Source organism: Sorex araneus, chromosome 4 (genome assembly GCF_027595985.1).
Source record: "Sorex araneus isolate mSorAra2 chromosome 4, mSorAra2.pri, whole genome shotgun sequence".
NCBI classification, from domain to species: Eukaryota; Metazoa; Chordata; class Mammalia; order Eulipotyphla; family Soricidae; genus Sorex; species Sorex araneus.
In genome coordinates, this window is record NC_073305.1 from 136,394,986 (window position 1) to 136,407,196 (window position 12,211).

The following is a 12,211-nucleotide window of genomic DNA, read 5'->3' on the forward strand; positions in this document are numbered from 1 at the left end:
AATGGACAAAATTAGGGGGAAATCTCAGCTGTCAATCAAGCCCTGGCCATTTGGGGTCAACTGTCACAGAATGATGGTTGTACTTTCTGAGCTGTTGCTAGAAATAAACTTGCCGTATGTCTGACCTACAGCGCGGGTTCCTTGGTCATTGTCTCCTGAGCAGGGTGCTGCAAGTTCCATTTATGGCTGGGAGATTGTCTGCCTATGGAGGCCACCTTGCATCTTTCAGTCAGCTCTTTGGGCAGCTGACCTGCTCCCTGTATTTCTAGAGAGCCTTTTGGGAGACAGAAGATTTTCACAGGATTGCCTGGTGTGGAGTGGAAAGACCTGCATCCTTGTGAACACCTTCCCCTCTCTCCTCTCCCCTTCCCTCTCTTCCCTACCCCTCCCCCTCCCTCCTCTCCCCTTCCCCTCTCTCTCCCCACCTCATGCCTCAAAACAGAGAGGAAGGAAGAGAAGGCTAGAGGCTATGGCTGGAGTGGAGCCCTAAGAACACTCACGGGTGCTCAGCCTAGATTCCCTTCAGGAACCTGTGAGCTCTGTAGGACAAATACTGTGCCAGTATTTACAATAAAGATTCTAATTCTAGAGAGCAAGGGTGGAGCATCAGCTGTGTTTGGCTCGTTGGTTTGGTTGGGAGCCCACACTCCATGGTGCTCTTGGGAAACTTCCAGCACATTGCTCAGGAGCTCTTCTTGGTAGTAGTCGGAGACCATGTGGTGCTGAGGATTGAATCTGGGGCTCCCACATGTGAAGTATATACTTCAGACCCCTGCATTCTCTCCTAAACCCCAAACTTCAGTATTTTCCCCAAAACTTTCCAGATCAGGGGTCAGAAAGATAGTACAGTGGGTAGGGTGCTTGCCCTGCATGTGGACGACACAGGCACCACGTATGGTCCCCTGAGCCCTGCTATCCTGGGCTCAGGGCTTTCTACTGTGTGCTGGCTCTGGGCTGACCCTGAGCAGAGAGCCAGGAGTAAGCCGTGAGCACTGTTCAGTGTGGCCCCCAAACCAAACCAACAATTTTTCAGATCATTCTTCTGAACAACCCAGCAATCCGGTCTGGCAGCTATTAACCAAAATAAAATAGTCTTTGAGAGACAGAGGAAGCAAACAGGAAATAGTAAGGATGAATGCAGGGCATATGGCTGTAACTCAGGCAATCTCCCATCTTTCAGACATTAGAAACAGGAGATGTGTTTGGAAAGATGCCAAAACACTGAATTGTCCCAGGCAGATCTATCCTCAGGTTGAGAACTTGGGAGCCTTCTAGGAATAGGGGTGGCATGATTCCTCTCCCTGCCAGAAGGCCCAGCATCCCCCAACATCCGTTGGTGTATAAATTGACCAGCTTCACAACTGAATCTCATCAAGTCACCAAGCCACCAAATCATCTCAGCTCCACGGCTCCTGGAGAGCATGGCCACATTTCACAGTACTGACAGCCTCACAGGAGCACAGCAAATTTGATGAGAAAGCGGCGTAGAAGCCCACTAACTTCAATGAGTGAAAACAATAACTCAGAAGGCTCAACTAGCACCAACCAATTCAGTAAATCCTCAGACAATGACTTTAGTAACACTACTGCAAGATATAACAATCATCACAAATTGACTTTTATGAATCTATTCTTTTATAATCCCATTTGCCACTTTGTTCTAAAAAGCAGTGTAAAAGAAATTTGTGCTAAGGGAGCAGGCTTGGGGGAGGTGGGCAGGGGTGGGAAACTGGGTCACACTGGTGTGGGATTAGTGTTGGAACATTGAATGCCTGAAACAACTGCATTGTGAACAACTTTGTGTATCACTGTGTTTAAAAAAATAAAATAAACAGGAGGTCAGAAGTGCAGAATGAAACTTGAAGATCAAAGAGACCATGATCAGAGAGCAGGAGAAAGCTGCTGAATCCCAACTGGGGCAGAAGGAACCAGGACAACACTTCAAGCTACTTTACAAATGACACCAGTGCAGAATCCCCTGGCCCCATGCCAGGCTGTCTTTACCAGGGCACCTCAGAGTGGAGTGGGTTGAATTTCCCTCCCCGCCCCAAACAGAACTCGGCAGCCAAAACCTCCAGAACCCAACCACTGCCATGCTCAAGGTCACTCTCCACACGCTCGGATGACCTCACCCTTGGGGGCACGAGCCTCACCCAAGATGGGATGAACCACACTTGAGAGCAGACTGGCAGGAAAACCCAGGTAAGCGGGAACCTGTGACTGAGATCTCCAAGCCCACTCGGTTTGGGACTGGGCCTCCTCCTCCCAGCTCCCCAGTTTTCCAGTAGCTTGGCAGTCACACCCACACCCCACCCCCGCCAGCCATGTAATCTCATCAATGGCCAAGACCCAGAGACTATGAACCAAACCTACCAGAAGAGAACATCGCAGAATTTCATAGAGCCCGCGGCCACAAATCGACTTCTTAGACTCTATCTCACTTATCAAAAGTAGCACACATTTGTTTGGTTTCTAGAAAACTTGCTTGTATTCTCTTATTCGGGCTTAAATGGTTCCAGAATGAAATACAACAACCCTCACACACTTACCTTTTATTGTGGTGGGAAGGTGCTCAGTGGTAGGATTGGTGTTTGAATATTATCTGTAATGGACTATTGTGAACTACTTTTATGAAAATAAAATAAATAAATGACACCAGAATGCTTTTTATTTATTTACTTATTTTAATGTAGGAGTACTGCTATTTATTCAGCCATTAATTAAGCTGATTGCATTGACACCAGCATGCTTGAGAGCGGCATTCTTCATTTTCATGTTGAACCAGTGAACATTTATTTCTCCTTTTTAAAATGCCATTTCCCGGGGCTGGAGTGAAAGCACAGCGAGTAGGGCATTTGCCTTGCACACGGCCGACCTGGGTTCTAATCCCAGCATCCCATATGGTCCCCTGAGCACCGCCAGGGTTGATTCCTGAGTGCGTGAGCCAGGAGTGACCCCTGTGCATCGCTGGGTGTAACCCAAAAAAGAAAAAAAAATGCCATTTTCTCACAATGCTTTCTTCCTCACCAATTGGGTGAGGGCTCTCTGTATGCTTTCTGTCTCTCTGGGCCTGTGCATGCCTCAAAGACTTTGAACAGAATTCAGAACAATTGCATCTGGGCCATGGAAGCTCCCAACCCTCCAATAAACCCCTCACTTGCTTCACACACCTGGTATACATTTTGTTTTTTCATTTCTAGTCCTTTCCAAATTTTTCAAATGGACTGATACATCTGAATTTGATACAATATCACCCCCTGGTGGAAAGACAGCAGAGAATCCATGCTTAAATCCACACTTAGATACTTCCAGGGAAGATAAAGGTCATCCAGTGCTCTTTCTCTCCTCTCTCCCCCTTTCCAGAAGAATGTTTGCTTCAAGCAAAATCATATACCAATACTTCATGGTGGTAAAAATGGAACTTTGCTGGTGCCTTTTTCTTTCTTAATCTTCATTACCAGTCCCACATGCCCAAGGACATCCAAAATCGACCTTATCACTAACACGGGTTTGTCCCCCACCTCAAACTTGAACTTAAATATTTATTTTTGCAAATCTTCTGTAATCTCCCATAAATACCCCCACAAATAGCACAAACCAAATCCCTCCAGGGACTGGGAAGATGGGTAGTAGGGCGAGAGCACGTATTTTGCATGTGGGAGGCCTGGGTTTGCAGCCTGTGTTCAATTTCTGGCACCACAAAGTCCCCGGAGCACTGCAGGTGTGACCCCCCCCCAATCACTATGTCAATGTGACCCTAAACCAAGACTAAATATCCTGTACATGCACACAACACAAATCAACAGATCAAAATTCTGAGCAAGCCAACATCATGAAATCAGGTAAGATTTAGCCATCAATTCCCAAACTCATTTTATCATGAGACATATCCCCTCAACCTCTGCTCCCCCACAAACACACACTTTTTCACAACTTAAAAAATTGCTCTGGTGATATTTCATTCAGAACGATGGTTCCATCTTAATTAGCAAATTAGCTTTTTGGCTGTACATACTATTATTCAATCTTCAAAAAAATGCTGAGGCAAAGCCAACCAGCCAACAGACTAGTCTTCAATCATCAGCAGTAATGGAAAGTAAGAACCTCCAGGGATGGACCCAGACAGATGCTGAGTAGATGCCACACCCATAGGCAGCTCAGCCTCTGGCTTCCACCATCACTGCCAGAGGCAATGAAGTTGCCACAGGACTAGCTAAAAGTGATGCTTTGTCTTTCATTAAACGTAGTCAGACTGTACTACATGAACACTGAGTAATTTTACTTAGAAGGATTGTAATGCTCACTTTACTGTTATCTACAGTAGCCGAGAAAGTTCTTTAACTTACACTGACCTAAATGCTTCCAGATGTTGTCTCCTTGTGTGCACTTACGAGCCCTTAAATGTCAGACTCTAGCTTTCAGCATCTATGTATATTAGCATAGACAGTAGGTCTAAAAGAAATTGTATATTGTCTGTTTAACAAAAATAAAGTTTATACCTGAGGATAACGATTCTAGATTTAAGTCTGGTATTAGATTAGCATAATCTTGATTCTACCATTAGACATGTCATCCATTCTCATTTTATTTACTTGAGAGGCCACTGGGGCCACACCCAGCAATGCTCACAAACTGCCCCTGGCTCTGTGCTCTGAGCTCAGGAGTGACTCTGGTGTACACAGGGAACCATTTGGAATGTTGAAGATTTGAACCAGGGTTGGCTGCATGAAAGGCAAGCCTTCTCTGCTATTCCTCTGGCCTCTCTAACTTGGGGCGTGGGAGTGAGGTTTGGGGACACACCCGGTGATGCTCAGAGTTAATCCTGACTGAACTCAGGAATTACTCCTGGTGGTGCACAGAGGTCCATATGGGATGCAAAACAAGGCTGTGTCTACACTCTCAGGTAATGGAAGTTTCTTGCATCTGTTCAACTGTTTTCACCGTAATTTGATCAGTCAGTTCAAGTGCCAGTTGTTATCATTTCATGTCACCTAGAGCTTTGACTTGGAAGCAGAGGGTCTCAGGGCCTGGACACACTCATCCACCAGCCTGGTAGCCTCCAGGGCACAGCCCCAGTGCACTGAGATGCCACCGCCCCCATGTCCATAGTGGTGGACCACAGGCAGCCTTTGGTCACCCCGGACCAAAAGCTCCCTTTGCAGCCGCACACCTGGCCTGTAGGGTCGCAAGCCCACCTTCTCCCTTATATCACGGGCCGCACAAAGGGAGGGCTCCAAGGCACAACATCGGGAGAGAATAGCTCTGCTCATTTCTGCATCTGGGCAGAGATTCCAGTCTCCCTTCTCCCTGCTTCCACCCAGGGTGACAGTGGATGTACCAGGGTAAATGTAGGTGAGTCCGCTCCCATCTCGGACAAAGTGCTTCACCCACGGGGCCTGGACTTGGAGTACCTGGCCCCTCACGGGGACCACCTGCCAGTCCCCTGCCAGTTGTCTACTGCCCAGGCCCGCACAATTGACCACGATGTCGAAGGCTGGATGCAGCTCCCAGAGGTCTTCTATTTGTCGGGTGAGTACCAGGCCCCCACCTTCTCTTAACCTGGAGAGAATGAAAGACGGGAGGTGAGCCTAAGCCATTTCCTGCCCAACCCCTTCTAGGAAGTGAGGACAGACACAGGGGTAAAGGGCTCAGACAGGCAGAATTCCAGTCTTCACCTCTCAACATGGGAAAGGGGAATTCCTGAAGTTGAACCAACATAAAAACACTTCCCAACAATATGGACGCTTCCCAAAGTACTAAAAATGGAGCTGCCACATGACTCAGAGATTCCACTTCTGGGAATCGACCCCAAAACCTCTATTCAGAAAAGACATTTGCACTCCTGTATTCCTTGCGGCACAATTCAAAATAGCCGATATCTGGAAATAACCCCAACCCAAACGTCCAAAAGAAGATAACTAGATAAATAAAATATGGTGAATACACACTCAGCTAGAAGACAAAATCCTGCAACTTGTATTATGCAGATGAATCTGAAGAGTATCATGTTAAGTTAGGAGAGGGTCCGATGCAGAATGATCTCTCTCATATGGGGGATAGAAACACAGTAGGCGAATAACAAATGGCCAAAGGCAACAGAACTTGAGAACTGCTCTACAGAACTGAGATTAGCATGGTGTGGGGGAGAAGGGGTGTAGAGGCATTCTGGGGGGGTGTGAAGTCCTGGATCACTGTTTGCATGAAACCCTGTCATTAACAGTATTATAAACCACTGTGCCTAAATATTTAAAGACATTTAATTAAAATAAACCTTTATGGCTGGAACTAATAGTATTTACACACTTGTAAGGTGCTTGTTTCATGTGTGGCTGACCCAGATCGGACCCCAAGTATCCTCTATAATCCCCTGAGCACTGTCAGGAATGACTCCTGAGTGCAGAGCTGAGAGTAACTCCTGAGCATCTCCATCTATGGTCCCCAAACAAAAAATAAATAAATAAGTTAAATAAAATAAAATTTAATTAAAAAACCTTTGGGGCTGGAATGATAGTACAGTGGGTAGGGCATTTGTTTTGCACATGACCAATCTGGGTTTGAAGCCCATCACCACATATGGTCCCCTGGGCCTGCCAGGAGTGATCCCTGAGCACTGGGTCTGGCCCAAAACAAAACGAAACAACAGAAAAAAAAAAGACCCTGCAAACTTCAAAGACAATTATAAATCTGGTCCTTTTTCATGCTTTGTAAAATCCCTGTATCATTCCAAATGCTAAATAAACAAAATAATCAAGAAGTAACCTAGAATTTGAAAGAGCATTTTCTACTTCCCACTATGGCTCAGCCCAGTGTCCAATATCCACTGGGTTTGATATAAATGCTGACTAGTACTGAAGAGACTATGAAATCCTAGCCTGGCTATATAATGGCAAAATTTTATGTATTGACTTGACCAAGCCATGGGGTGCCTGGATCACTTCACTTGATCACTTATCATCCCGTTGCTCATAGATTTGCTCGAGTGGGCGTCAGTAATGTCTCCATTTGTCTCTGCCGCATGCTAGTGTAGCCCCATGGCGTCTGCTCTCTTAGGAATACCAAGAACCTAAACCTTTTGTTCAAGGTCTTGACGAAGAAGTCTGACCATCTCATAGGTGCATGGCCAGGTGTTCTTTTGACATCCCGTGGAATTCAGTTGGTAACAGCTCTAGTCCAGCAGTCATCTCCAAATTGCATTACGTGTTTGGCATATCTGATTTTCGACACCTTGGCAAACAAGGCAGCATCCTTGATCCTCGACTGTTGATGGAGGTTAAAACTCTGGATTCCTTCTCTCACTTGAGTGAAACATGATACTCCGAGCATAGCTCTTTCGATTCCTCTTTGGGATACCCAAACAGTGTTCTCGTCCTGTTTTCATAGGGCCCAGGTCTCTGAGGCGTATGTTAGTGCAGGAAGAACAGTGGAGTCAAAAAGATGTGCCTAGAGCCAGAGGTTCTTCATCCTCTTAATAACTTCTTTGATGCTCTTGAAGGCGTTCCACACTGCTCTCTTCCTCCTGTGCAGTTCTGGCGCTCATCATGTTGAGTTCTTGACCCAGGTACACATAACTGCTGCATTTAGAGATGTTCGTTCCATTGAGAGCAAATGGAATGTCAGGAAGTAGTTTGTTTCTCATGAACTTTTCTCATCTTTGTGAGATTCAGCTGCAGTCCAACCTTTCCACACTCACGGTCCAAAGTGGGCCAACATTTGTGCCGCTTGGCTAATGTTTGGTGTTATTAAAATGATGTCTGGATATTTGGCCAAATACTATCAGGGTGCATTTATGAGGGGGGGGTTAGGATGATATAAACAAATTTGCAGTGAGTACAATAAATCGGGAGAAGTACACAAAGCAGTCATGGGTGAGGACTACAAGTCAGGAGTAGATAGAACAAAAAGGCTTCCACGACTTCCAGCACATTACAGGGAACTAGAACATCCACTGCCTTATACCTTCAGATTCAAACTCAGACATTGGTTCTTCCTGGCTCTTCAATAAGCCAGCCACAGTGCCCCCAAGGCTCCAGCTAGTGGGTTCACCCTATAGATCCTGGGACTTGTCAGCCTTCACGAGTCCTATGATTAATCTCTAGGTATATTAGTTATCTCTTATAACCTTTCTATGCTATAAATATACATTCTCTTGAGTCTGTTTCTCTAGAAAGCCCCAACAAATAGAGAGACAGCCTCTCCTGCTAAGACTATGACTCCAACCTGCCCCAAGGAGCATCTGAGCAGGGCGGACACCAGAAACACACGATGTGATGCATGGAATGCAAGGCAGAAGGGCTGAGCCCCCCTTCCCTGAGAAAAGAGAAGGGGCCGTGCCAGCAGTAGAGCATCTCGTCTGGTTGGCCAAGAAGCACAGGAGGGCTCCTGAGCACTGCTTGGGAGACAACCCCCCGACCCGAAACAATGTCATTCTGTTTCTCCAATTTGTAGGAAACAATGTTGACTTCATAAGCTCATTATAAAAAAAAAGAAATAAGACAACATTTGGAAAAGGTTTGTACATAACACATTCTAGATGCAAAATCAGATTCGTTGACGGTAAAAGGTCTGGGAGGGAGGGGGGTTGCAACTGTGACCAGGAGATGAGGTGCCTCCTGCAGGAGGTGCCTGTCCCCCATGCTTTCACATTGCTGACATCCGATTATGTCTCACCGCCTCCAAGGGCAACAGCTGGATGTTTAAAGAATGTTTTTGATTGACCACTATTTGAATCCTCTCTTGTGTCCATTTATAATAGCTTGTGGATTCCATGTGGATTCCACGTGTTAATAACTAAAATATTATCCTCTGTGTTCCAACCTTCCTAAGTAGAAACTAAAATTATCTTCCTTATTTGGAGAAATAAAGGAATTTACCAGTCATAGAATGTGAGTAAAAATTTTAAACTCACTGAACTTGTTTTCCCAACTATCACCTAGGGATCGAGTGCCAAGCTCACTTTTTTTTTTTTCAATGACAGTTACAGAAGAACTTGTTTACATTTGCATAAATGCAAATGTACTCATTTCCATTTCAACAGGACTCTGCAGGTAGAATTGCCTCTTACCTGGAGGCTTCTTTAGTAATGGCAGTGAATGGCTGTCATATCCCAGGAGGAAACTGAGGTTCCCAGAAACCCTGCATCCTCACAGTGCCACCAGCAGTGTCACTGTGAGGTGATGCCCAGTTATTATTGGGTATCCTATCAACAACCCGGTGCAGGAGGAAACTGTGCCTGAAGCCAGAACTTAAACAGGGTCAGGGCTAGAGGTAGTACAGCATGTGCTTGCATGCTTGAGATTCCGGGTTCAGTTCCTAGTTTTGCATGGTCCCCTAAGTACCATAAGAATCAGCTCTGGCCTTGAGCACTGTGAGATATGGCCCCCACAACTATATGGATCAATATGTGTCTCTTACATGTGCTTTCACAATCAGGATATTCTGGAAGCCAGAGTGATAGTATAGTGGGAAGGGTGCTTGCCTTACATAGGCCAAGTCAGGTTTGATCCCCAGCATCCCATAGGTCCCTGTGTACTACCAGGAGTTATCCCTGAGTGCAGAGCAAGGAGTAAACCTTGAGCATTGTAGGGTGTGACACCAAAACAATCAGGATATTCTGAGTGACAAGATTGGGAATATGTCCCAAGGATGCAAAAAAGCACAGTAGAAATGACATCTGTACCTATATATTCATTGCAGCACTGTTCACAATAGCCAAAATCTGGAAACAACCCAAGTGCCCCAAAACAGATGACTGGTTAAAGAAACTTTGGTACATCTACACAATGGAATAGTATGCAGCTGTTAGGAGAGATGAAGTCATGAAATTTGCTTATAAATTGATAGACATGGAGAGTGTCATGCTAAGTGAAATGAGTCAGAAAGGAGGGACAGACATAAAAGGACTGCACTCATTTGTGGAGTATAAAATAACATTACATGAGGCTGACACCCAAGGACAGTAGATATAAGGGCCAGGGGGATTGCCCCATAGCTGGAAGACTGCTTCATGAGCAGAGGGGAGGGGCTGGAGAGATAGCACAGCGGGTAGGGCATTTGCCTTGCACGAGGCCGACCCGGGTTCAAATCCCAGCATCCCATATGGTCCCCTGAGCACGGCCAGGGGTAATTCCTGAGTGCAGAGCCAGGAGTAACCCCTGTGCATCACCAGGTGTGACCCAAAAAGCAAAAAAAAAAAAAAACCAAAAAAAAAAAACCAAACATGAGCAGAGGGGAGAAGGCAGATGGAATAGAGAAGGGATCACTAAGAAAATGATGGCTGGAGGAACCAGTTGGGATGGGAGATGCATGCCAAAAGTAGATAATGGACGAAACATGATGACCTCCCAGTGTCTGTGCTGCAAGATATAATGCCCAAAAGCAGAGAGAGAGTGTGAGAAATATTGTCTGCCATGGAGGCAGGGGGAGGGTGAGAAAGGGGGGTATACCGGGGATATTGGTGGTGGGGAATGTGCACCGATGGAGGAATGGGTGTTTAATTATTGTGAGATTGAAACCCAAACATGAAAGCTTGTAACTACCTCACAGTGATTCAATAAAATTTTAAAAATTAAAAAAAAAAGACTGGGAGTATAAGAAACTTGGCACATTCCTCTTGAGGCTTCCTATCACTAAGCAAGACTTCAACCAAGGAAGGAGGAAATCGGGCCAGAGAGATAGTGCAGTGGGTAACGGGCCTACCTTGCATGTGGCCAACCCCAGTCAATCTCTGTATGTGAATCACCACATGGGTCATTCCTGGGAAGAGAGCCAGGAATAGCTCTAAAGTACCACCAGTGCACTCTCTCCTCCCCCTTCCCTGAAAAATAAAAGGAGAGGAAAAAAAATCATTGCCCCAAACCCTCTTGAAGAATGGCACGTGGTGATGGTAGTGGGAGGTAGGGAACAAAAAAAGAAGTGACATCACAGAGACTGTCAAACATCAAAAAGAACAAGAACAGCCAGTATTGTTGGGAATGCCAACTGGTCTAGCTTTTTTTGAAAACAATGTGGGCATTCCTCAAAACACTAGAAGGTGAGCTTCCATACCACCCAGCAATACCACTTCTGGAAATATATCCTGGGGACCCAAAAACATGTAGCAGAAATGCATGTACTGGGGCTAGAGCGATAGTACAACAGGTAAGGTGTCTGCCTTGCACACAATGACCCCGATTCAATACCTGGCATCCTTTATGGTCCCCCAAGCACCGCTGGGAGTCGTTCCTGAGTGCAGAATCAAGAGTAACCCCTGAGAACTGTTAGGTGCAGCCCAAAAAGCCAGAAAAGAAAAAGAAGACTAAAAGAAATACCACCTGAATTTATAAGTTCATTGCAGCATCATCCACAATAACCAGAATCTGTAAACAACCCAAGCACCCGAGGACAAACAACTTAATAAAGAAACTATAGTACATCTTCACAATGGAATGCTACACAGTCACCAAGAAACTGAAGTGATTAAATTTTTTTGCAAATGGATGAACATGGAGAGTATCATGCTGAGTGAAATAAGTCAGAAGGTGAGGGACAGACATAGAATGATTGTACTCATTTGTGGGATATAAAAAGCATAGTATGAGACTAATACTGAAGGATAGAGTCAGGGACCAGGAGGAATGATCTATATTTGGAAGCTTGCCACAAGTGGGGGGATGAGAACCCTTAAGATAGAGAAGGGGCCACAATGACATTCTGGACAAGAATTGAGTGCTGAAAGTGTTAAAGGGATATATATGACAACCTTTCAGTACCTGTATTATAAACCATAATGCCCCAAAACAAAGAGAGAATGAGAGGGAGAGAGAAATAAAGAAGAAAAATGCCTGCTACAGAGGCAGACTGGGAGTAGGGGTGGAAAAAAGGCAAAACTGAGGACATTGGTGGTGGGAAATGTATACTAGTGAAGGGCTGGGTTTTTGGAACATTGTATGACTGAAAACCAACTTTGTGTATTTTAGGGTGATTTTTAAAAAAAGTAAATAAAAATAAAAAAGAGGTGATGCTTGGAGGCCTAAATCACCCATGACCCCTGAGTATAGGGAGGCGAAGAGCAGAGAAGGAAAGAAATCGAAAGGGGAAGAAGATATAGATAGGGAGTAAGGGGAGCCAGGGGACAAGGGGACCCAAGTCCACCAATGATGTAAAGGAGTGGTACAACTAGATATTCAAACCACTGAAAACAAGAGACGCAAACTTCAACAACCGAACTTAAAAA

General features: G+C 45.3%; 1 protein-coding gene across 3 annotated transcripts in view; it reads right to left on the bottom strand.

Moving 5' to 3' along the window:
* Positions 1-2,680: 2,680 nt before the first annotated feature.
* Positions 2,681-12,211, bottom strand: part of DDO (D-aspartate oxidase) — a 35,413-nt gene continuing 25,882 nt past the window's right edge. For all 3 annotated transcript variants that reach the window (XM_055135882.1, XM_055135881.1, XM_055135883.1), the window contains exon 5: positions 2,681-5,559. In XM_055135882.1, coding sequence (XP_054991857.1) covers positions 4,992-5,559 — 568 coding nt within the window. In that variant the 3' untranslated portion in view covers positions 2,681-4,991. The remainder of the gene's footprint in view (positions 5,560-12,211) is intronic.